We start from the raw sequence: 27,664 nt of genomic DNA on the forward strand, positions 1-27,664 counted from the left end.
CATCAATTTGCCCTCTCCAAAAATGCCTCTAGTACAGTAGAGCGTTTGTCGTTGTGTGTCTTTAAGTAGTTTCTGACTCATGGTAACCCTAAGGCAAACCTATCACCAGGTTGTCTGGGGCTGAGAGTGTGTGACCAGCCCAAAGTCACCCAGTGGGTTTTCATGGCTGAGCAGGAAATTGAACCCTGGTCTCCAGAGTTGTCTTCCAATGCTCAGACCACTACACCACACTGGTTTTGTCTGGGGCTGCCATTAGATCTCCTTTTTGCAAACAATCAGCATGAGTTAGGAGCTACCATGTTTGAAACCAAGGTGAGGATTATCTTTGTCCATGGCCTGACATCTGATGAAACCCAGGCCTTGCTCAAAACAGCTGATGTTTGTGGTACAGAAGCTGTTTCTTTAGCAGAGGGGAACACCTTTTAAAATATGAGCATATCTCAGTTGACAAAGTCTCTGGCAAAGAAGCTGCTTTTTACAAAGTTTTGTTCTGCCTACCGAGCCTGTCCTTTTTTCTTCCTTGTTCTCTGTCAGGTTATTTTTAACAACACTTTTAATTGGGGGAATGGTGAAGATCTGGAGAAACACAGACTTTCAGTTACTGGGTTGCAGCAGCATGTTTGCAGTGAACAGTGCAATGGAGGTTGAGCTGGGAAAGAATGAGATACTCCGCAACTGATCCTACTTGTCTGTGCCAGTTTACAACAGGCAAAGTAACAGCAGCTGCCTCTAGAATCCCTGAGAATGCGTAAACAGCAAAACAGCAAGAAAGGGTGACAGAAAATTAGCCTGCTTCACCTGCAAAGTTGTCTAAAAAGCAGAGTGGTACACTTGACCACTAAATTGGAAATCATAACAAAAGCAGACGCTGAAGAAAGAAAGAAAGAAAGAAAGAAAGAAAGAAAGAAAGAAAGAAAGAAAGGAAGGCTCTGCATGCACTTTTGAAGAAGATTTCAAGTGCCTTGTAGAAGGTTCAAATTGTTTTTGTTTTTTATGCAAGGCTTAACTGACCTGGCTCTTTCATATCACATGTGTGTACTGTTAGTTTTGAAAATTGTTTTTGATGAAGCATACTGAACCGCTTCTTTTTGGGGCTGTAACAACCTATTCCTATACTTTCCATGTTATTAAAATTTAAAGACATAGCTGTGTTAGTCTGGATCAGTATGTAAAGGGATACTGTAGTACCGTTGAGACTATGAGAGAATGAAGTTGGTAGCTTATGCTATCAATGTGGTTCTTTCAGTCTCAAAGGTACTCCCAAGTCTCTTTCCATGTTATTTCTACCCTGGTAATAAATTTTCTATTAACAAAATAATATCAAGGAACACATCTATATCATTAACTAGATATACCTGTAACTGGATGAAAAACACTAAAAAGTAACTGAAAAATAAGTGCTAGAAATGTGATTTTCAAAAGTGTCTGGCATTGAAGGGATCTTTCTACATCAACATAGCTATGTGCAAAAACATCCAAAATCCACAAAACAGTGATAATATTATTGGGTCAACATGTATTTTGTGCCTTTCAGTTGGTCCAAAAAAGGTATCATTGCTTTGTGGATTTTGGATGCTATTGCTACATGGCCAACATGGCTAGGATATAATAGCTACTGTAAGTACTTTCATACTACAGAGAATTTGGGAGGAGGTGATCTATGGCAAACATCTAATTGACACAGGAATCTAGAAGGGCTTGGAAAAGTTACTTTTATGGACTATAATTTCCAGATCCCATCCCCTCAACCAGCATGGCTGATGATTCTAGGAGTTATTGTCCATGAAAGTAACTTCTCCAAGTTTTGCCCAAACCTGGTAGTCCTCACTATGCATCAAACAAGAGTGTTTCCTAGAAAACACCCAATAGTTTCCTGGGTTTGCATTAAAAATGTGAGATATATTATCTTTCAAAGATGAGTCAACAAGCCCCCTATGAATACTAGATATCAATTAACATCTGATGACTGAAATTACTCTTATTATTACGCAGTTAGAGATGTCACCAAGATCAAGCTAAATCCATTTGCAGTTCTATTTTTAATGTAATTGAATTTCAGCCTTTTCATCCAGCAGATGCTATCTTGAGAATCTACAGTTCAGAGATCAGAAATGCTTACAAGATTCTAAATCCAAGTGCTAGCCCTAGCTAGAGCAGGCCCATAGACACAATGGAGTTTGCATATGTGTTGGTTGACCATTCAGCAACTGTTTCTTTTCTAGTTAGTATTCATGCCAATGGAGTCACATGTAAGAGCCACATACATTTTTTATAATCAATTTTGTCGCGTTTTAATGTAGTGTTTTTAAATGGGCTTTAAAACTTTTTATAAATGTTTTGAATTTGTTTTTATGGAAGGTGCCTTGGGTCCCAGACTGCTAGAAAGGTGGCATATAAATAAAGTAAATAAATAATACAGCTTTCCCATGGAATATCTGCCTCACTGGTTAAGGTGTGAATAAGCCTGCCTCCCTCACATACCATACACAGTCGCACAAAGAGGACTGCAGTTTCCAGTAAGTGTATGAGCTGGCAAAAAAGCCTGCAAATTATGGTGTGCGTGTATCACCTATTGAAGTATGGTGACCCCATGAATTTCACAGGGTTTACTTAGTCAAGGAATACTCAAGAAGTGGCTCTGCCTCTGAAATAGAGCCTACAGCTCCTGGCATTCATTGGCAGTTTCCCAACCAAGTATTAACCAGGGCTGACCCTACTTAGCTTCCAAGATCAGATGGGATTTGGTGTCTTTAAGTTAGGAGCTTATTGCATGAACTTTAAAACCGGCTCTAGCCTCCAGTGCTGCAGCCGGGATATGGGATGGAGATGAGGATTATTGCATGTTAAATCGCAGCCTAATTGCCAGCTGCCATCAGCCTGGGTCCAAGCTGGGTCCCAGCCACGCTCTGCCAGCACTTTTTTGAAGTCAAAAGCTTTCTGGGTTCTAAAAAGTGCTGGCGGAGCACGGCTGGGACCTGGGCTGATGGCGTCTGGCAATTAGGAGGCAATTTAGCATGTGATAATCCCTGCCTCCATCCCGTGTCCTGGCTGCAGCCTGGGAGGCCTGAGCCGGTTTTAAAGTTCATTAGGCCCAATTGTTTAATACATAGGCCACGACAATTTTTCAGTTATACATATGGCACTCAGAGAAATATGGTTTAGACTATAACAGCCTCTTTCCAATCACTTAGTGGTTTGAGTGCTGGACTATGATTCTGGAGCAGGGTTTCGTTCTCCACTTGGGCATGAAACCCACTGGGTGATCTCGGTCATCACATTCTCTCAACCTCAAAGGAAGGCAAAGGCAAAACCACTTCTGAACAAACGTTGCCAAGAAAACCCCATGATAGGTTTGCCTTAAGGTCACCATATGTCAGAAGTGGCTTGAAGGCACATAACAACAACAACAACAACAACAACAAACACCACCATTGGCACAGCTACTGTAGAATTTCCCTGAGTTGTTGCCTTGCACATCTACTGCTTCTGAAGCTTCTCTCAGCAATAAGTGAGGACTATTGTTAGTCTGAACTTATGTCCCTCAATTTTAATTGGATTACTTCAAGAGGATATTTTCACATTCCCATAAACCAAGAGATGTATCATTTCTTATTCTACACCACTGTCCCCACCCCCAAATGTGGCAAAAATGCCCCATGTGCCTCCAGGGGGTATTTGGAAGGCTAAAACTGTTCATCAATGAGCTGGGGGCACAAAATCGTCTTGGGATGGGCACATGCAAATCACAAGCCACACTTTGTTCAGTTGTATATGCATCATGCTACCAATGTCATTTGGCAATTCAACTCCCAAATTCCCCAAGATCTGCCATTTAGTTATGTATAGTACTTAAAAGTTAAACTGGAGTTCATTCATCATGCCACAGTCCAGGGACATACCTCAGCACCCAGACTCCCAGACACAAGGGATGGTGATCTCTGTTTTCTCCAGAAGGCCTCCATGGTGGTGGTGGAAGGCATGAGTGGAGGAATCATAAAATCATAGAGTTGGAAGAGACCACGAAAAATTCTCGGACTTCCGGTGGTAATGGCGGCGTGAAAAGCTTCTCCAGGAAGGCTCCGGAGAACGCTTACGGCTCACGGGGACGGGGGTAGACGGGGTTAGGTACCTCTACCCAGAAGAATCCCTCTGGAAAGGGGGAGGCAGAGGGGCTCAGCAGGAACCCCCCCAAAGACAATTCGAAGCGTTTCTCTACCCAAAACTTGGAAGCGGAGAAGCGCGCGGGGGCTTGAGCAGCCACGTCCGAGAGCAGAGGTGTCTCAAGCCGCGGCTTGAAGACGGAGGCGCCGCCGCCGCTCGACACCAAACTGAAGGATTTTATTCAACTATCGAAGGGAAACCTATCTTAAAGGAACTTTCTGCAGGAGGATCCAACCCTAAAGCTTGCAGGTGTGGGGAGACAGCTGGTCGTGCAGCCGCAGCCGGGAAAGTAAAGCCAAGAAACGGTCTCTTTTGAACTACAGCTGAATACTACTACAACTTGCTCAATTCTCTCCCACTCTCCTTGTTCCCTTTGCTAAATCTTCCTTTTACTAAATCTTCTTTTCTTTAACCCCCTCCCTGTTACTCCCTCCCTGCTACTTTTATTACTTCCCCCCCTTTTTTTTCTCTTTCTTTTTCCTTTTTACCTTCCCTTTTCCTCTCTTTCCCTCCCTCTTGTTGTTCTTTTTCTTGTCTGTCCCTGCTTTTTCCCTTGTTGTCTTTTTTTAGGTGTAGTCGAGACTCCAGAGAAACGAGTTAAGCTGGGAAAAAGGTGAAGGTGGCGAGGTTCGATGTGGAGGAGAGGAGGTAGAGGAGGAATTACAGAAATAACAACTTGGAACTGCAAAGGACCTTCTTTTATTAGAACAAAAACAAAAGGAACCTAGGCGAACGTTTGATACTTTTTTGACTTCTTAACTTTACATTGGACAATAGTGAAAGGGAAAGTCTACTAAAAGGAACTTTGGGAAGTAGTCAAAGCGATCAAAGAACGAGGGGAAGGGAAATAAGAAAATGGCGTCCAGGACAGACTGCAGCGTTTGAACCTGTAAGTTTGAACAGAGTCTGGAGAAGGAAGAAGGAAACCTAGACATATCATGGACATACTATTCTTGTTTTCTCTTTGGGAAAGTTTCCTTTCTGGATAATTGATACTGTTAAGCAAATACTGAACCTTTATTCTCACTAATTTAATAAGTTGGCTGTTTGAATGCTTAGCTTCTAGAAGTAGGTTATTCCCATCTATTTATTGTTGCTTGTGGTATAACATAACAATCATTTCTGTGTTTAATATTTGTGCTTACTACTGTTAATCCACTGAAGTGTTTCCTTCTCATTAATTTGTATTGCCAAGCAAGGAAAGCAAATACTTATTTTAATGAATTGACCTGTATGAATGCTTAGCTTGAAACTTTAGACTACTTTGTTGCTACTTACCTTTGTTTGGTGTAACAAGGAACCTGCTCTTACTTAGTAACTGTGTCAGATTCAATTTGAGGTAACAATTTTTTTATTTTCTTTTTTGGAAAAAGATAAATGTAAAGAAGTTGATTTAAGGGTGGGGAGATAGGTAAAATTATTGTGCGACAAACTTAGGTTCAATTGATCAACTTGGTAATCCAGCTGAACTACAAGAGTAACTTACTACTTTAAGCTGATTTGTTTGTTCTGAACTTTTCTCTTTTTACAGAATCAACATTTCTTGACTCTCCTTACCTCCCTATCACCTCCAAATTTTTAAGATAGAATTGTTTCTCTAGGACCTCCTTAGTCCTAGTTGACTCTTAGAATTTCAGTAGAATCATTCTAAAAAGAAGCAGAATAGGCCAATAGACTATCTTAAACCAGTTAGAAAGAGCCCTCTTCTTGATAGATATATAAATACCAAATTAATTAATTGCTCTAATTTGACTCACCACAATCTCTGACCGTATTAACCAACTGTTGGTAACTATATAATAAGCTTTATATTATACAAATACTTATCTGACAATATTCACATTGTGCTTGAAATCAAAACTAGTAGTGAGACTTCATTAACCCTGCACCTAATCTTTGTGAAACGATATATAATCTTATTTATTTTTATTGACTGCTATTCCCTTTATAATTACCAAGATGGCATCAGGTACACGGAAAGCTCGGGCTACAAGCCAGAACTCACTAATAAATCAGCGTAGACCATCGCTTGGTAATTCACCTCAACCCACAGGTTCATTTGAACTAATGATGGAAGAAATGAAAAGGTTACAAGCAGAAACGAATGCGAACATATTTAAATCAGGAGAAGATGTTAAAAGGGAACTGAAGATGGAAATCTGTGAAATGAGAATGTCTCTGGATAAATTAACTGAGGATATGAGTAAAGTCAATGGAAGGTTGAAAAACTTAGAAACACACACAGGAAAGATGGAAAAAAAGATAGCTGAGGTCAAAGACGAGATTTTTGAAGATCAAGAGCAAATCCTTAGATTGCAACTCAAACAAAGGGAAAATTGTCTCAAGCTAAGAGGTCTGCTCGAAAAACCTAATGAAAATCTTTATCTTGAACTTGCACCAATACTAGCGAAATTTGTCGAGGAACCTGAAGCCCAATTCCCATGGGAACTGGACCGTATCTACAGGATAAATTCCCACATTGCTAAACAAAAAAAGTTACCCAGGGATGTAGTAGTTTATTTCGTCCGTAAGCAGACACGTGACCTCGTTCTGCAACAAAGTTATAAGGCTAAGCTTATAGTAGACGGTAAGGAAATCTTGATTTTAAAGGACATCCCCGGAAAGATCTTGTGCAGGAGGAAAGAGTACACTTTCCTAACTGACAATTTGAAAAAGCATGATATCATATTTAAGTGGGAAGAGATCAAAGGGGTGCAAGTTTTCTGGAAACAGAAAAAAATAAGAATCAATTCGGTGCAGAAGGCCCAAGATTTCCTTAAAGAAATCCAGAGAGATACGGAAAGGGAGGGGGAGGAGAAGGGGGGAGCAGGGGGGTAATTAATTAGCTAATAATATAATAACTTACAGTTTCAAAATGGATACCTAAGTGAAAAATGTGTGTGAATCCTATCTCCCCATCCATTTAAAAGTACTTATTGCCACTTATCTGTTCCTTTTTTTAATTGCATTGAAAGTGTCTATATTGATTAACATACCTTAAAGTACTAATTTAATATTGGATAAGACTCTATGGTGCTTTATTTTTAGGATAATAACTCTCGAGATTGTCTCCTCTTTGTTTGTATTACAAAACGTAAACTAATAAACTTTGAACCCTTTCCTTTTATATTGCATGGATGTATTATTGCTAAGTAAAGTGTAGGGTTACACTACAATTGGAAACAATGAAAATATTATCCCTAAACATCAAAGGCCTGAATTCGCCCCAAAAAAGGAGAAAAACATTTCTCCTTCTTGAAAGAAGTAAATCAGATATTATTTGCTTACAAGAATCTCATATTAGGACCAAGGATCTGAGATTAGTAAAAAATGGAAAATTAGGCAAAGAATATATCTCCTCAATTAATCAAAGTAAGAGGGGAGTTATCTTATATATCAAAAATAATATTGAATCCAAAGAAATATTCAAAGATAATAATGGTCGCTACTTGGGAGTGGAAATATATTGGAAGGGAATGAAATGTCTATTGATAGGTGTATATGGCCCCCAAGATAATAAAAATAAATTTTATAAAAAATTACAAACAATACTAATGGAACTAGAGTATGAGAATATAATCATGATGGGAGACTTTAATGGAGTTATTCAACCTAATATAGACAGATCATCAGGTAAACCCATCAAAGACACGCAGGGAAGATTACCAAAAAGTTTTTTCGAATTGCTAGGAAATTGTAGCATGATTTTGGTCTGGAGACATCTATACCCGAAAGAGAAGTGTTTTACCTTTTTTTCGGATAGACATCAATCACTATCAAGATTAGATATGTTCTTTGTGTCACAGAATCTCTTGAAAGAAATAAAAAAAAATGGAAACGCTTAATAGAACCATCTCGGACCATAACCCCATAATATTAAACTTGAACAAAGCTAATAGGACCAACAACTGGTACCTAAATGAAGACCTCTTAGAGGATGAAAAAATTGTGAAAGAATTTAAAATAATGTTTCAACATTTCCTAAAAGAAAATAAGGATAAAGAGATCCAGATATCAACGGTATGGGACGCAGGCAAAGCTGTGATTAGAGGTTTCTTTACACAATGGAATATAAGAATCCAAAGGGAGAAAAAACAAAAGGTAATGAAACTAAACAAGCTACTTAAGGACAAGGAACAGGACTTACAGAAATTCCCAAGAGATAAGAAAATTCAAAGGGAAATAAAATCGATACGGAAGCAATTGGATTTAGAAGCAACAGATGAATTAAACAAAAGACTCAGACTGACCAAACAAAAATCTTTTGAACATGCAAATAAAACGGGGAAATGGTTAGCCCACAAATTAAAAAAAGAAAAAGAAAAAAAAGCCATCAATAAGATCAATTCAGGTAAAGGAATTGTAACTCAACAAGAAGAAATTAAAGAAGTTTTTGTTAACTTCTATCAAAATCTCTACAGTGACAAGCAAATAGACGAGGAAGCAATCAGAGATTATATAGCCTCTTCAAATATAGAGAGGTTAACGGAAGCCCACAAGACACAATTGAATCAGCCAATATCCATACAAGAGGTTTGGGATGCAATCGATTCCAGTAAATTAGGCAAATCGCCAGGGAATGATGGGTTAACAGCAAAGTTTTATAAAACTTTTAAATTTGAATTAGGGGACACCCTACAGGAAATTATGAATAAAGCATTGGAGGAAACAATACCTAAATCTTGGAAAGAAGCAGAAATAATCATGTTACCCAAGGAGGGAAAAGATACTTTAGAACCAATCAACTATCGCCCAATCTCATTATTAAATAATGATTATAAAATCTTCGCTATAATTCTAGCAAATCGATTAAAATCTTGCCTTAAAGACCTTATTGATGAGGACCAAAGGGGCTTCTTACCACAGAGATTCATGAGAGATAACTCTAGAATCTTATTGAATGTTTTGGAATATTACGAACGCCATAATGATAAGCAGTTAGGCTTAATGTTTATCGACCTAGAGAAAGCTTTTGATTCGGTTAATTGGCATACTCTTCTAGAAGTCCTAAAAAAAATTCAAATTAGCTCAAACTTTATGAATTGGATAACCAAAATATACAAAGACCAAAAAGCCCAAATTAGGATAAATGGTGAAAAATCTAAATTCATTAATATAAAAAGGGGTACAAGGCAGGGATGTCCGCTCTCTCCTCTCCTATTATTACTAATCATGGAACTGTTAATAAAAGAAATTAAATTCAATGACCAAATAAAGGGGACAAAAATTAAGAACCAAAGATACAAAACTAGAGCCTTTGCGGACGATATGATCCTCTTTTTGGAAGAGCCAACTGAAAGTATAGAAATAATCATGGAAATTTTAGACAAATTCGGTGCAATAACGGGGTGCATAATTAACAGATCAAAATCAGTATTTTTAACAAAGAATATGAGAGAGAGAGAACAAAAATATCTAGAACAAAAATCTGGCATTAAAATTGAGAAGAAAGTGAAATATTTAGGACTCCAAATTTCTGACAAAATAAACTGTCTTTATGAAATTAATTACAAAAAGGCTTGGGCTAAGATAAAACAAGACCTTATAAAATGGAATAAATTAAGTCTTTCTATAACAGGAAGAATAGCTTGTATCAAAATGATGGTATTACCTCAGCTCTTATTCCTATTCCAAATGCTTCCTATTATCACATCAGAGAAACCCTTTAGGGAATGGGATAAAGACTTATCCCAATTCATCTGGAAGGGTAGAAAACCTAGAATTAAATACAAATATCTACAAGATTTAAAAGATAGAGGAGGTTTAGCCCTACCAAATTTTAAACTATATTTCGAAGCTTGTGCCCTTATGTGGATTAAAGATTGGCTAATGCTGGATAATCCAAACCTACTGGAAATCGAAGGTGATGGTAACAACTATGGCTGGCATGCCTATTTAATCTATGGAAAAGACAAACTAAATAAATCCTTTAAAAAACATTGTATTAGAAAGGCGCTCATCAAAATCTAGAATAAATATAAACGTAGAATCTTTCAAGATATCGAAGGTTGGGTCTCACCACAGGAAGCTTTTTATAGGAAGGAAAGGATAGCAGATGGGAATTGGTTTAGATACAGGGATATATTAGTAAAGGAAGGGGATCAAACATCTTTAAAACCAAGAGAACAACTTAACAAAGAGGGCTGGGGACTTGATTGGTTAGCATATAATCAAATTCTAGCAAGATACAAAGAAGATGTTAAAGAGCATAAAGTGGTATTGGCACAGGGCAACTCAGAACTAGGGAAACTTCTATTGGAGAGCAATTCAAAATTAATTGGGAAAATTTATAAAATCTTGTTGTCTTTCGAGCTTGAACAAGAAACAGTGAAAGAAAATATGATTAAGTGGGCAAAAGTGATAGGCCACCCAATATCCATGCAACAATGGGAAAACTCTTGGAAAAGCAACTATGAATTTACAGCTTCACAAAATTTAAGGGAAAACTACTATAAAATGTTTTACCACTGGTATATGACACCATCCAAAATCGCCAAAATATATAAATTAGACAATAACAAATGTTGGAAGTGTAAAAAAGAAATAGGAACTTTTTACCACTGTTGGTGGGGATGTAAGGAGGCCAAGAAATTCTGGAAATTGATAAGCAACCATATTGAACGTATTATGGGGAGGAAAATACAACAGAAACCGGAGACCTTTTTATTAGGTATTATCGATGATAAAATAAAGGGCAGTGAAAAAAAAACTTGTATTATTTAATTACACTAGCTAGGGTAACCTTTGCTCAAAAATGGAAAAACTCTAACTGCCCATCTATAGATGATTGGATAGTAAAACTATACGATGCTATTATGATGGATAGACTAACCCAAGCAATTAGTAATAAAGAAACCAAACAAAGGAAAGACGAATGGACTAAAGTAATTGATTTTTTAGAAGCAAACTGGGGAGAGATAGCAGTAACAGTATTCAAATAAGGGACTCAGTCTCAGCCAGCACTAAAAAAAAAACTACAACAGGTGAAACTTCGTTACTGGAAGGGAGATGGGATCCACTAAAAAGATTAGAATACGGAAAGTCAACGAGTATGAAGTAATTGGAAATAGATAGGAGGAAGTCATTGTTTGTATGCAAGTTTAGAATGTATGATAAGTGAGAAGAAGAGGTGGAATAACAGGATAATGAAAGCAGAAGATAAGGATAGGGTAGTAGGGAAGTAGTTGAAGGGATAAGTAGGTGCAGAAGGTAAGAGTAGGTAGTTAAGTTAAACAGTTGTAGGATAAGGAAATTACTGAAGGATAGAAGGTTAAGGAAGATGGGGAAAGGAGAAAAGAGAAGAAGGGAATAAGAAAGGAAAGTTAAGATAAGGATAAAGCTAGGGACTAAGTTGGAAGAGAGAAAATGAAAGGGTCATGTTGTAGAGAAGGCTTGTTGGATTTGTAGGTAGGGTATTCGTTGTATTGTATTAATCAACATTAGTTCATGCTACTAATACTCGATTTATGTATGGAGAAGCTGAGTGCATGTGTTTGTATTTGTGTATGTCAAAGTGTCTTTTTTTAATAATAAAGATTTAAATAAAAAAAAAAGAAGAGACCACAAGGGCCATCCAGTCCAACCCCATTCTGCCGTGCAGGAACTCACAATCAAAGCACCCCCGAGAGATGGGCATCCAGCCTCTGTTTAAAGACCTCCAAAGAAGGAGACTCCACCACACTCTGATGGAGTGTGTTTCACTGTCCAACAGCTCTTACTGTCAAGAGGATGTTAGTGGGGTGGTGGGACATAGTTAGAGTTCATTCCACTTATGCCTTGTTATGACTATTGGAGCCAGAGGTGAGCTGGGTGGCAGGAGAATCTATTCCAGCCCAGCTTGTACATCAGAGATACTGTTCCTCCCAGTCCAGTACAATGGTGCAAGCTAATACACACACACTTCCACCACTGGTTCTTGCTCCTGCTTGCTGCCAACACTGCTGCAGCTTGATGCACATCTGGCAGGAACTAGGGGTGGGGCAGGGAGCACTGGATGCTCTCCCCAACATGGCTGATGGTCCAAGAGCCCATCCTTGTCTACCTGTCATAGCTATACTTCCCCTCGCACCATACACCTTCATGACTGAGATGGCATTGGGTGGAGATCTTCCTGGCAGCTGACCCACTATTTCAACTTGTAAAAAACTGCAACCTGGCAAACATGCATTAAGAAAAGGAAGGAAAATAAGGTTTGACTGCAATTAACAAAAATCTATATTGTTAGTTCAGAATGCATTACTTTCACTTTTGTGTGCTAGATTCAGCACCCAAGATTGATTAGGCAGGTGCAATTTGACTCTGTATACAGCATATTGATCTCCGTGAAAATGTATTGGCGAAGACAGAAGTGAAACCAATTAGGCAACAAGATCCCTCCTTGCTGGGTCTTTGAGGAAAGCACCCCTACTCCCACCCCAACCAATGTGACTTGCTTCTAAAGCTGTTAAATCAAACATCCTTACAGATTTCCATAAGTCATGAAAATGAAATATCTATTTGCAAGCCGCTGCCAGAAGCTGCTGCAAGAACAAGAGCTTTTAAAAACTCTGGTCCAGTGGCAGCTTCATGCAGACTACAACATAAGGAATAGGAGCAAAGGAATTATGCAAATCCAGAGCCTTTCCCGTTCTTGTGTGAGTGCTCTCCATTTGCATAGGGTGGCAGAGGGCAGCCATACAGAGAGAGAGCGCCAAACCACAGGTTTTAAGGCCATCTGGCAGACACTACTCAACTGTCCATCATCAGAGACCCAGACATGCCTCTGTGCTCCTGGGGACCTCCTGTTATCTTGATTCCTCTATTACTGTCATTTATTGACACCAAGAAAGAGAAATTATGGAAAATGTCATGTATGTGGGTGGGTGGAGGAGACTTTCAAGCATGACATAACCAGTGGCTGCCTTCTGTTGGGTTTCATTTGGGTGACAAGGGAGGGAACAAAATGCTTCCATGGCAGACTACCACCAGATCCCACTTTCAGATGTCGTAGATGTGGTCATGAAAAGTAGCCATTGTTTTATTTCACATCTGCTCTTTTATGTGGGGACTAAATTGCTGCTAAAATATTAGACAGATACAACCTTGGCTTTCTTACTTTAAGCATAACAATACTATGTCTTTACGCAACTCTGCTGTCTAAAATGGCAGAATAAGCTGTGACATGCTATCTGATACAATCCATATAATAACTGACTCTTCTTTGGCTGTTAAAAGCAAATAATTGCTGGTAGCAATTGGGCCACAAGACAGGGACTTTGGTGTGGAAGTTTGGAGATCTGTCCTCAACAGTCCCCTTCAGTCCCCATAGTTTCTGGTTACCTGCTGCTGCAGGTAGGTAAGGACATATATGTTGTTTGTTAGAGAGAAGTTGCACAGACCCTTGAAAGTACCAAGGGCATAGGGCCATCCCACGTAGCCATTACATCTTGGATTTTGATAAAAAAAATTCTAGCCCTCTGTTGAAACTATTGGCCCACTTGCTGGGTAAGAGAGAGAAAGGGGTAAGAATGAACTGAAGATATGTGGATATGTTCCTTTAAATTGGCTTTCAACTTACAGTGACCCCCATGAATTTCATAGTGGTTTCTTAGGCAAGGAATTGTCAGAGGTGGTGTTCCTTGGAAGTCTCCTTTCTAAGTACTAACCAGGGTTGACCCTTCTTGGCTTTCAAGATCAAACAGGACCTGGTGCCTTATAACCTTGCAGAAAACGTGCAAAGGAAGATATTCCAACTGTTTAATCTTACACAATTCTGAAACCAATAGTGTAATAGCAAGATATTGGAGGTTGTTGCATTTGCTTTATAACTCTTTGTTAATAAACAAATCTAGATTTTCTATTGTTCATATAGAAACTTGTATATGTAAGGTATATGTAAAGCAAGAACATTCCAAAGAAGATACAGATAATGTGGCTAATAAAAAGCCAACAGATCAATAGTAAGTTTAGTGAGAAGATGCTGGGACAGAATGATTTCGACAAATACATTTGCAAACAAATGGAAGCTCATCTAGCCTGTTTAGCAAGAAATGGAGTAGTGAAAAGCAATGCCTTTAGTTTCTACAGTTAAAGCAACATCAGTAGAAATGTTGATGTATAAAAAATGGGAGACCTTTGGGGGGATGTGGAGGGAGGCTGGTCTTTTTAAGAACTCAGAAGATGACAAACATCCATTGACCAGTTCCTCTTACACAGCAACATCGCAGGAGTCATTCAATAATGAGAGATGAAAGGATCTTGTACAGAAAAAATGAAAGGAATAAAATGGCCTGCCTTCCCTACTAAGAATATTATTTATTTTGTCCAGAAACAAAGGACCTTACTCTAAGATATTTTTGGATTTACTTTGCTCTCAAGCTCAGACACCACAAATTCAATAACTCCCCCCGGCCATCCATTACTATGGTAAATATAGAAGTGAAACAGAAGCCTTCTGCAGACTTCTAATGGTGGAAATTCTAGCCACTTTGGGGGAAAAGTTTTATTTTGCCTTTGTATTGAGGTTATTAAAACCCGAATCAGAATGTTTTTATTCAAAATTGAGGCAATGAACTTCCTAAGAAGAGGACATTGTAGATCTTACGTTGCAAATGGGGGCAAATCCCTAAACTCTCCTGTGGGTGATGCTAGTTTTCTCTACAAATTGCCCTCATTCTTTACTTCCAGTTTCATCTTGCAAAAAAGCTTACAAGTACACAATGGCTAGCATTTAGTGACATATACAGGCAAAAGTCCACCTGACATCTCTGTGTGTGTGTGTGTGTGTGCCTGTGTATTTGGTCATTGTAGAGGCTGGTATTCCCTTCATTCTAAAGTCTCCCTCTGGATATACCAGCAGACTCCAGGAGATCTCAGTGGATGATGTAATAATCCTGCATCTGGTTACAGGGACATAGCCAGATACTTCTCCTATCCCTTCCCCATTCTCCATCAGCCATGGACTGGCATGTGAAACTACTACATTACACTATGCCATATAGTATCCATGTTGATGATTCCAATAACCCTACAACGTTTCGCTTTAACTCTCTCCTAGCTTCTTTTGGCCTCCAACCACATTCCAACTCTTCAACTCATTCTCTTGGTCACTGTCTTGACCCAGTTCTTGCTGCAAACTGCACCATTTCTGACTACCTGGCACTTGACTTTCCACTATCTGATCATCATTTAATCTCCTTTGCTCTCACTTATACGCTACCTCCTCGTCACACTGTTCAATGCTATTTTCATGATCTTCAGTCTGTTAACTCTAACCATCTTGGTCAGACCCTGGATTCATCTCTCTCTTCCCTAAATCTTGGGGATTCTGCTGACTCTGCAATGTCTTTATTTAACTCCACTCTTTCCTCGACTCTTGACCACTTTGCCCCTGACTCTGTACGCACTTCTTCCTCTAAGACTAGGCCTCAGCCCTGGCTTACCCCCATCATCAAGTTTCTCCAATCCTGCTCTAGAGCGGCTGAACATCTTTGGAGAAAGTCCAAACAGTGGGCTGATTTTATCCATTACAAATTTATTCTTTCTTCTTTCTCATGCGCTCTGTCTATTGCAAAACAGAATTATTACAAATCATTGATCTCTGCCAATGAGAGGTGCCCGAAGCATTTGTTCTCCACCTTCAACACATTGCTTAAATCTCCCTCTTCTCCTGTCTCTTCATCATTCTCTCCTAATGACTTTGCTAATTATTTCATCTCAAAGATTACCACTATTCGCTCTGAGATAGTCCCTCCTGATTCTTTTTCTGCTCATAATCTTCTATCGTCCTCGCCTAAAAAAATTTCTGTGTTTCCTCCTGCTTCTTTGGATGAACTCTCTACACTTCTGAACTCTTGCAAACCTGCAACTTGTCCTCTTGATCCAATTCCTACTTGTGTTCTAATTTCTATAGCTCCCTCTTTTCTCCCCTTGCTTCTCCATCTCTCTCTCTCTACAGGCTCCTTCCCGTCGGATTTCAAACATGCTCTCATTTCCCCAATTCTGAAAAAAATGTCTCTTGACCCCTCCTCTCTGTCTAGCTATCGTCCGATTTCTCTTCTTCCCTTTCTTTCTAAAGTTTTGGAATGGGTTGTTTATTCTCGCTGTCTTGAGTTTCTTGAAGCCAACTCCATCCTCGATCCCTTCCAGTCTGGTTTCCGCCCAAGGCATTCTACAAAGACAGCTCTCACTAAGATCTCGAATGACCTTTTACAGGCCAAGGCTAATGGCCTTTACTCTGTTCTCATCCTTCTTGATTTGTCTGCAGCCTTTGACACCGTTGATCACTGTCTCCTAATTGACATACTCTCTGACCTTGGGTTCTCAGACTCTGTTCTCGACTGGTTTAGATCTTACTTGTCTGGCAGATCTTTTGCAGTAGTTGCAGGTGGTCAGACTTCATCTCCTGTTCCCTTATCTGTTGGAGTTCCCCAGGGCTCTGTTCTGGGTCCCCTTCTGTTTTCTCTCTACACACTGTCCTTAGGTAAACTCATTAGCTCTTTTGGTTTTTCCTACCATCTGTATGCCGATGACACCCAGCTGTATCTTTCCACCCCTGACCTTTCTCCAGCAAGACAAGTTTCATCTTGTCTCACCGCTGTCTCGCAGTGGATGCGCCATCGGCATTTGAAGCTCAACATGTCCAAGACAGAGCTTCTTGTCTTTCCTCCTAAGTCCACCCTTCAACACTGCTTTTCTGTCTCTGTGGACAACATTCAACCAGTCCATCAAGCCTGCAGTCTTGGTTTTATCTTTGATTCTTCTCTGTCGTGTATCCCTCAGATCCAGACCACAGCCAAGGCTTATAGATTCTTTCTATACAATATTGCCAAAATCCAACCATATCTCTCTGCCTCTACTGCCAGGATCCTGGTCCATGCCCTAGTGGTCTCACGACTTGATTACTGTAACGTCCTCCTGGCTGGGCTTCCTCTTTCTCACCTCCGTCCTTTAATCTCTGTCCAGCATTCAGCTGCATGCATTATCACATCCGGCCACTGCTCTGACCACCTCTCCTGTGTTGGCATCCCTTCACTGGCTCCCCCTCCCTTTCCGCATTCAGTATAAGCTCATGCTGTCGATGTTTAAAGTCCTCCATGGGCTGGCTCCTCCTTACTTATCAGACCTTATTTCTCCTCACCTTCCCACTCGGGTCCCTCCGTTCTGGTAGTCAAGGTCTGTTGTCCCAGCCCAGGATTTCCTCTGCCCCATCTCGGATTCGCCCCTTTTCACTTGCTGCCCCTCATTCCTGGAACCTTCTTCCCCCGCGTGCAAGAGCCATCACTTCTTTAACCAGCATCAAAACGGATTTGAAGACCATCCTGTTCAGAGAAGCGTTCCCAGGCATTGCATAATTGTCACATGCTATTTGATGTTCTTTTGTTGCCTATTTTATTGAATCATTTCCTGTATTGCTATGTATTTTATATGTATTATCCTACTGGAGAGGCAGGCTAGCTCCAACAGGCCTCCCTGGAAGAAGATTAACCATCCATTAAGAAGCCAAGCCCTCCCTCCAGTCCATCTCCCCTGATCCAGGCCTTGGAGGTAGAGAAGAACTGCTGGCCCTCATCCCCTTCCCCACCACCACTCCCTTCTCCTTTTGTGTTGTGTCTTTTTAGATTGTAAGCCTGAGGGCAGGGAACCGTCCAATTAAAAAGATTGTATGTACAGCGCTGTGTAAATTTACAGCGCTTTATAAATAAAAGTTAAAGTTAATAAAGTTAATAATCCAATGAACTCCATATAGTGCAATTCAAAGACTGGAAAGAATTACTTTTGGCAGCCCCAAAAGTGCACAATTCTGGGAACTATAGTAAAATAATAATAATTTTTTTAAAAGCTCTGGCATGATTGGAGCCTGAGCAAGAATGTGCAGACTTGAGTTAATCATGATGAAAAATTTTGTTAGGTTGTCCAGATTAGGTTGGAGTTCATTGGATGAGATACTCTATGGATGACCTAAGAGTTAACCTGCTACCCTTGAACAGAAATGAGTTAAGAGGAAAACAGTCACATTTTGTGAAACCAGATAAAATCAAGCATATGGAAACACAAATGGTAGTCTCAGTGATGTTAAAACCTATTTGTTCAGGCTCTGCACCAATGTTGGCAATGTAACGCGTTTAATAATGTTAATAGCTCATCACCTTGGATATAAGCACAGGCCTGCAGCAGGATTAGTCCAAGTGTAGAAGAACGGAGGCAAATCTAATCAAAAATCCACCAAAAGGTGATAGCTTTACTGGCCAACCAAAATGCACAATATACATGTTGCAAGCTTTTGAAGTTTCACTGGCTTCTTCATCAGGCAAGGTGTTACAAACCAAACAGGAGGGGAAAAAATGGAAGGGATTACTCAAAGGCCTGCATTTTGCTGTTTCTCTTCTTAGTTAAGATGGTATAGAGGGGCATATCTTGCAGTCTGGCACCTTCTTCTGGCCATGTGGCACTGGGAGATTCTCAAAGTCCAGGAAATTTAATATCCATTTGCTACATTAAAAAGATAATTCTTTTGCAATCCAATATGCCTCCATCCTTTGAGGCCACAGGCCCCTTTGTAGGCAAAATATATCACTGTTCCTTAGATTTTTTACTGCATTTGCTATATGGCCAACATGGCTACCCCTGGATGTTTTCTGGATTTTAAGATACTGCATTATAGCTGCAACAGGGGAATCCTAAAGAGTAAGCCAGTAGATTGGGACCTTCTTATTTGAGGTTTTGACCTCCAACAAAGGTAAAACATTTTTTCTTCTTACATTTGGGCTGGATTGGCATGTTTTACCTCAACATCAACTAAAGTTTTCCCAATACATGAAGGCTTCTTGAGAAATCCAATGTGCTCTGCCTTGTTGCATAGATTTTGTAATAAATTGTGACCAGTAGCTTTTGCAATGACCCTTGCCTATCTGGGTCCATTGGTGTGGTTTTTTCAGTGTCAGACAATCCCACTTTTAATTTATATACACATTAAATGGAAATGCTAACTGTGCATTCTTTTAGAGACAGTTGCTCGGTTTATCTGTTTTTAAAAAAACCTTTAAATCTTTTATTGCTCTGTTCTAAGTGGTTGTTTATATATTCTACCATTTCAGCACAATACCATCCAGTAGCTGCCTGTGCCATAGTGATTGGAGCATTGGACTCTGGAGATCAGGGCTCAATTCTCGCTCAGCCATGGAAACCCACAGAGTGACTTTGGGTCACATACTCCCAGCCCAAAAACCCCATAATGAGTTCGCATTAGTCTAAAATGACATAAAGGCACACAAGAACAGCAAGCCACCTGTTGTAAAATATTTTAAAACATGCACATACACTCTCACATTATTTTGTTTAGTTAAATATCACCTAGGAGATACCACCTAAGAGAAAGTGAGGACATGAGAAGTACCACTCAGATTAGAGAAACAATACAAAAACCCTTGTTACATTGAAGTGGATCCAGGTAATCCATTTCATCCAGGAATGCCTGGAGCTGGGAGACCAGCACATGTTCTATTATTTTGCCAAAAAAGGGAATACTGGAAATTGATCAATAGTCCTCTAATATGGTGGGATCCGGGGAGTTTTTTTCAATAATGGCCTCACTACAGCCTCTTTTAGACTAGATGGGAACCTGCCTTGCTGTACTGAGGCATTCACTACTCCCCTTCTCCAATCCACCAATTACCTTCAGGTTGCTTTCAGTCGCCAGGATGGGCATGAGTCCAATATGCACATGGTGGTTCTCACCTCTCCAAGTTCACACCTTCAGATTTCACAAATGGACACATGCCCAATAACAATGGACAAGCATGGGGAACTTACATCTACTAGACCTGCATCAACTACAGTATCCAAGCCAGAGAGGATCAGGGTGGTTTTATCTGCAAAGTGCTCTGCAAACTCTTCACCAATGGGCTGCCAAGTACACTGCTTTTGCAGGGCAGGATGTAAAAGAGCCTTCTCATGGCCACCCTTAGACTCTTTCCCAGGGAAGTCATAATAGCCCCTCCTTGTAGCCTGCCCTCTAGCAGCAGGCTAAAACCTTTTTATCCAGAAAGCGAAAAGTTTTTAAAACAGATTTTTTTGTTTTTTTAAAAAAATATGGATTAGGGTGCTGTAATGTTTTAATAACTGTTTTTAAAAGCTTTTATTTTTTAAAATAGCATTTTATTCTTTTATTGTATGACTTATTTTAGTACTCTCACAGTTGAATTCTATTTTAATGCTCACTTTTTGTATGTTTGTAATTGTATTGTTCTTTCAAATTGTGAGCTACAATCACTCCCAATTTTGGGTAAAAGAAGGGAACAACAACAACAACAATATACTGCAGCAGATTCAGTACAATGTTTTGAAGTGAGAAAGACCTAATGAAAGAATCTAATTCTCCAGGGCTCTCTGGGTTTTAAATTGTCTAATGCAGCTTTCCACAACTTGTTGCCCTTTGGATGTTTGGGACTATTATACCCATCATTCCTTACTATTGACCTTGCTGGTTTATAGTCCTAATCTTTCTATGGGCAGCAGCCTGGAGAAGGAGTGCCTAATTAAATCTCTTTAAAAAGGCTCTACCTTTAGTCACAACTTGCTGAGTGTATGTGACATTCCAGAGTTACTGTTGTGAATAAAATCATTCCATGTCCAAATGTATTATTTTCATGCATACAGAAGGGAAGGGCCAAATGATTATTGTATCAAAAAATGGTGGATCACAGCTATTTCAAATTGCTAAAGCTCCATGAAATAAAAGGTAAGGGAAGCCCAGAGGGAGCGAAGGAATATGCAGGTGCTGTTGATGTTCCAGCTAGTCGTGATGAAGTGCATGAGTCTCAATTGCTCCTCCAAAGAAAGGTGATGCTTCTCCTGGGAACAATTCTTACTGAATTATGCATGCAGTGATACAACCAAAATGGAGCACAACACCAAAGACATACAGTGTCCAGTAAATGTACAGATTAAGGTTTCACATCATTGACATAAATGCTATTTGTCTTCTTGTTAGCTGCCCCAAGGTTTGACTTTTCAAAAATCAGATATATCAAGCATTATTGGGACCATCAGATGTCATTTTTAAAGAAAAATGGGGCAAATGGAACAAAGACGTGATCTTACATAATCAGATGTTGGCTATAACCATCTATTGGGGTGAATGTAAATTTAAAGACCTTCTTAAAGATCACATATCAATGACATCCCACACCACATTCAGTCTAATTTATCATAGTTCTCCACATGTTTTTTGGAAGTGTCAAGACTGGCATCCTTACTTGTCTCTAGCAGCCAAAATATCAAGCAAAGCTGAAATGAAATCTTGTCCATGATTCACTAGTTGACAACATATCAGATATCTTCAGATCTGAAAACAGTTTTACTTAGTTATGCAGGGGGGGGGGGGGGGACAATTAGTCTGCCTTTTGTACTAGAAAAGAAATTTTATTATAAATGTTACTTTTAGGAATTTTAGCCATTTTAGGTACATTCTTTTAGACACAATTAGTTCATTCTGTATTTTGCATTTTTATGAATGTTCTATCCCCCCCCCCCCCCCACCCCAGGGTACTCAACTGCAAAGGCCCATAACTGTAAACAATAAAGTTATCAGTAGTTATGTAAAGAAAGAAACTGAAACAGTCAATTTACAATTCACACAAGAAATCTAATAGCAGCAGTATGTACGTTGGTTTACTTGGGAAACCAGCAGGTCCTCCCAGAATCTCAGAATGATTAAAATACAATACAGTGTGGTATATAATGGAGAATACCTTTGTTTACAAAATTATATCATTTTCATATGATGTTTAATATAATTTATAAACTGAATGCAGGGAAATATAATCTTCTTATTAATTTCTGGAACAAAACATCTGATGACAATATTGATTCTCACTTTCTCTCTCTCTCCCCCCCCCCCCCCCACAAACACAATAGAGCCAAAGATAGTAGTTTTAAATGATGAATTGTCGTAATTCATCCCATGTAAATGAAATTTCAGACAACTCATATTTATCTGGATTGCATCCTATCACAATGAATCAGCAAAACAGATGAACAACTATGTGCTTTCTTCATCCCCAAAAAGTAACATCAGAGAGTGCAGATTATTTACTTTAAAAATGCTTAAAGATAGATTTGCTACATGCAATATTATCTTTTGAGAAGAGCATATTAGTCAAGAAGCACGAAAATCAAGACCCATTATTTGAAATTATTACTTGACGGACTGTCTTTCTTGAACCATTTTCACTCTCCTTGGTTTAAGAGTAGAAAAAATGTATTTATAACTAAAGCAAACTGGTGTCTCTTTGCTTTCAAACCAGTAAGGCAGCATACGGTGAAAGAAACGCCTGTTTCCTATATTCCTTAGAAGCTCCACCATCAACACTCGTTTTCAATAACACCTGTATTCTGGATATATGAACAAACTTTATAAGGGTATATACACCCAAAGAAATGGCCACCCTTTCTAAGGGCCCACCTTTAAACTTCACCAGGGATAGCACTTTTCTGCCCAGTAGTCCAGCCAGTAAATGGGTGATGCCAAATATGGAGTAAGCAAGAAAATCAAATTAACTCCATTTTCTCCTTCAGTGTATTTATTAAAGCACCTAAAAGAAAGTTCAAAAATAATTAGCTGTTTTAAAAAGGAAATAAACTATTGACACTCATCAAGAGTTGAAGAATTAACTTATCAAAGCAAGTTACAGGTGGGAAGAAGGGTGAGGGCACCCACTAATCTCTCAGCTTCCATCAATGCTGAGGTTTTCTGCTAATATTCCTTAGTAACATTATCTGACGCAAAAGCATATAACACAAAAATGATGTATTAAACAGAAACTGAACATAGCATCGCAAATTACTTAATACCTCTAAATCCTGACTCACACTCCCTCTCATTCATTCCTCTCATATACTAACTAATTCTGACCATGACTCTAATTAATCCTTCTGACCTAGGGTTGCCATAAGTCAGGTCCTCCAAACCGGGACAAATGTAGGGCAACATTTTCAAATGTAGGACACATTTTTAAAAAATGGAGGATGTGCAAAAAAATGAGGTTTTTTAAAAAAATGTTAATATAAATGCATGTTTATTAGGCATGATCAAAATGGAGGACATTTTGGCATTATTACTAGACAGATGGCAGAAATGTACTTGCCCTCAGGTTCAACTGTACTTGTCAGAAGTGTGTACTTGGTCAAGGGACTGTGGTTTTTCTTCACTGCGCATGAGTTTGTAAAAATCACAGCAAGTTATATTGGCTGTGCTTCAGAGGCTTGTTGATATCAATATCATCATCATCATCATCATCATCATCATCATCATCATCATCATCATCACCACTATAATTGTCCAGGAAAGGCAGACTTGTTAGCATTCAAAGCGCCATAAATACACAGAAAATGCACTTGCATATATTCAATAATAAAAAATAATGAAAAAATAAAACAAAAAACAAGGCAGGGGTGTATATATTTGATAATAAAAATTAATGTAATAAAATATAAAACAAGCAATAATAAAAATTAATAAAATAAAAAATAAAAAGCAATAATAAAAATTAATAAAATAAAATAAGTATTTTATATTTTTAAAAATAATTTAGAAACCCCCCAAAAACAAGGCAGACCTAATGGCCACTGACTCAGCTTTCCTCCTCCTCCTCTGCCCCAATTCTGCCCTTCAAGGCACCCTTCCTCCTCCTCCTCCTCCTCCTCAAGGCTATGGAATCCTGGGAACTGTAGCTCTGTGGACCATTCAGCCTCCTTTTGTCAAGAGAGCTCTGGTACCACAAGAAACTACAATTCCCAGAATCCTATAGCACTGAGCCATGGATGTTTAAGGGGGGGGGGTCAAACTATTTCTGCAGCCTTTTGCTACCCCAAAGCCCTTCCTATTTACATTACCTACCATAATGGAGTAAATTGAAGGAGGCAAAGGCAAAAAATTAACTTTAAACAGGAGTTGGTAAAGCCATTTTTTGGACTACAACTTCTAGTGGCCATGCTGGCTGACAGAGCCTGGGAGTTATAAGTTCAAGAGTACCTCTTCCCAATGTATATTGATGTACATTTTGCAGTCTTCATTGCCTTGGTATGCCTGGGCATATTATGTGGTTGCGAATTATTCAGTTCTTATAATGGCAGAGGCTGGGGATGGTTGGAATCCTTGAAATACAATCAGATTCTGGCTGTCTGACATTTCAGAATTTCTCCTAGAATTGCTAAACTTTGTTCTAGATGAAAGGTAGACAAGGATTCCAGCTCTATAATTCCATGGAAAACCTTCAGCCGCACGTTACCTTAAATGCAGATAGGTACTGTATAGCCCTTTTAACTATATTATCTTCTTTTCATACTAACATTGTAAAAGCTGTTCAGCAACTTTTTGAAGGAGGATAGAAGACAATCTGGTTCTTTAATTTGTAGCTAGCATAATTATAAAGTGATAGAGTAAAACAAGTCACAAAAAGATAACCAAATTAAGTCTTCAGAGACAATAGAAAGGCCTAGTTCTCACTGAAAAAGTCTGTACCATTTGAGGTGAGAATTTACATATCTGAATACTCCTCCACATTAAAGGACATCAAGGTAGAAGGCCTTGCCAGAACCCTTTCACCTAATATACTAGTCTCCCATATATAAAGAGATTATTTGGTTTTGTACATGGATTCAGTCATGTGAGCCAAACTCACATGCCTCCACCCAAGTCTGAAATGGAACAGCCTGCAAAACAACCTTTCTAGTTTCATCAAAATCAGACCAGGAACATACAGAGGAAAAACAAGGTCTAACATGGCACAAACAGGAAACAAAATGGTAGGAACATGGATTGCAATACCCTTTTTGTGAGAGATTTCATGACTGCAAACTCACAGATTTAAAAAATAAAATTGCAATGGTACATACAGGGGAAATTAACACGTGAATGTTCTTTGCGGTCTTTCCTCTTTGGCCGTGTCTGCACTCCAGAAATAATCCAGGTAGACACCACTTTAACTGCCATGGCTCAATGTTACAAAATTCTGGAAATTGTAGTTTTGGAAGGCATTTAGTCTTCCCTACCAGAGAGCTCTGGTGCCCCATCAAATTACAACCCCTAGAATTCCATAGCATTGACCCACAGCAGTTAAAGTGGTGTCAACCTGGATTATTTTTTAAGAGAGTTTTTCTAAAGTAATCTGTACTGTTTCTACCTGCCAAGAGAGGTGGTATGGTTGCCCGCAGTTTGTGCAGACCCGGCTTGATTCAACTCCTTTGGCATTCTGTTCACAGAGAAGGCTGCTGAAAATGTTTCTTGCTCAGACATATCTGTCCAACTGCTGAAAGATAGCATTCACACTATAGGCATAAGTGCAGCCCCCACATATACCAGAGAGGGGGAAGGAGAAAAAAATGTTTCAGGGATGTATGGTAATGAAATGACCTTCTCAAAGACCACAGCCACAAGAGGATAGTGAGGCCATGGGTATAGAACCAAGGGGACAGATGTGGGCAATGTAATTCCAGGGCTGGCTGGCTTTCACTCAAAGCTTCAGTGGGATGCTGGCTGATGTGTGTGAAAATGTGCAAGCATAATGCAATTTGTGTTTGTTTTACTCCCAAACAGCATGGTAGTTCTGCTTCCCCCAGGCCTTTGATTTACAAGAAAACAAACATCTCTTTGCCTAACAAAGGCACAGAAAGAATTCCCTTTTGAAACAGTTTAATTTTACAGGCCCTGGAGCAATGTCAAGAGACTGCCAGGAGCAAAGTAAGGGGAAAGGAGAAAGAGAAAACCAAAACAAAATGAAACACACAAATGGGCTTTCTGGTCTGTTTGAACATGGTTACAAAGGGCGGTGTTTTAATTAACTGGAACATACCTCATTAGTATTTCATCTAAATATCTCCACTGTGGATTTTTCAATACATGCCTGTTTTATAAACCCACAAGTGCTGTATATTCACACACACACACACACACAAAATCTGTTTTCCACATTCCAGGCATACAGGCTCACTGTCTCCCACGTTAAGGAAAAAAAACATTTACCCTTCCCTCCACTTATATCCTACTTTTTACAATTAAAACAACAACACTCAAAAATACTTGAACAAAATAAGGCACAGAGCAAAGAATATAAAAAGTTGGAATCTAAAAAAAAATCAGAATAGTAATATGTGACAGTTATAAATATGACCAACAGCACAAAACCCAAAGATTTTTTTTTTAAAAAGGAATGATACATTAAAGATGCATTTAACCCTGGTTTCATTTAATACCTGTTGAATATACAGGGAGGCGTTACAAACTGCTGCTTTGCGGCGGTCTCCCAGCACTGCTCTTTGCTCCGCGAGGGAGTCGCAGCATACAAATCGTGTCACTCCCTCGCGGAGCAAAAAAGAAGCTCCAAAATGGAGCTTCTTCCTGCGGCGCCGTTATGACGTCGCGAGGCGCCCATGGTGCACCCGCGATGTCATAACTGCCGCGACCCGTCTGGACGCTATGCGTCCAAGACGTAAACATGGCGGCAGCTGTGTGGAACGGCCGCCGCCATTTGTCACGGACTGAGTCTGTGATAGGGAAAGGGGCGTCTAGAAGAGACGCCCCTTTTTAAAAATGGGACGTCCTGAGGACGTCCGAAATGGTGGTCTAGAACCCGCCCAAGACTCTAAATTACAAAGGTATGCTGAAAAGTTCTTGTCCTGACCAAGAAGGGAAAGATGTAGAACCATGAAATGTACGTGCTATTCCACATATTCACTCCAATGTTCAACACACTTGGCATATCATTTTCCAAGTTTCTTTAACTCTTACAATTTTCTCTCCTGATGTCTGGTCACTAAACTACTGCTCTGCTGCTGCTATCACCTCTGAATCATTTGAAAATTTCCTTCAATTCAAACTCTTCTTAAGGTTTGGAAACAGGAAATAGACTGAGCAAGATCTGTTGAGTAGTGGATGGGCTACATACTCAAACTCCAAATTCTTCAGAACATCCAGCCCTGTGAACAGGTGCATCAATCATCCTTCAAAAAGTGAACACCTTTCCGCAGCTTCCCTCACTGTTTTTCCTTCAAAGCCTCCCTTAATCAACACAGCAAGTTACAATTGTGTCATGATCATTGAGAAGGCCCAGTCTTAGCACCCATCTGTACCCATTTCTAATAGGGACAAGACAGAAATGAAGATTTGCTGAAGATCTCTTCAGGGTTCAGAGAGGATTAAACATAGAAAATCATATTTCAAGTAACCTGGTAGAGGCATAAAAGTGAGACCCCAACAAATAGGCAATTGATGCATTTGGAATAAGGTTGGCATAAAATCCTCTAATTGCCCAGTTCCAAGATTCCTGAATCAATTGCAATAATTGATCTTTCTTTCTTTCTTTCTTTAATACATGCAGAAAGCACTTCAAGAGTTCATTCTGGATGCAACGAAGGCACAGATACCTGAGGCCATGCCCATTTTCTGTCACTGATGTCATGTCAACATTGACGGACTGGGTTGTGTGGTAAGTTCTTCTGGTAGAAGAAATCTCTATATTAAATTAGT

The 27,664-nt window shown here is 39.3% G+C and overlaps 1 protein-coding gene across 1 annotated transcript in view; it reads left to right on the top strand.

Annotated features, from left to right (window-relative positions):
• Nucleotides 1-27,615, top strand: part of BTBD9 (BTB domain containing 9) — a 302,994-nt gene extending 275,379 nt beyond the window's left edge. The window contains exon 12 of the mRNA XM_089529598.1: nt 27,516-27,615. Within this exon, the coding sequence (XP_089385724.1) occupies nt 27,516-27,590 (75 nt within the window). The 3' untranslated portion in view covers nt 27,591-27,615. The remainder of the gene's footprint in view (nt 1-27,515) is intronic.
• The last annotated feature ends 49 nt before the right edge of the window (nt 27,616-27,664 follow it).

Source organism: Sceloporus occidentalis, unplaced genomic scaffold (genome assembly GCF_023333645.1).
Source record: "Sceloporus occidentalis isolate IW3139 unplaced genomic scaffold, rSceOcc1.0.p SCAF_6, whole genome shotgun sequence".
Taxonomy (NCBI): domain Eukaryota; kingdom Metazoa; phylum Chordata; class Lepidosauria; order Squamata; family Phrynosomatidae; genus Sceloporus; species Sceloporus occidentalis.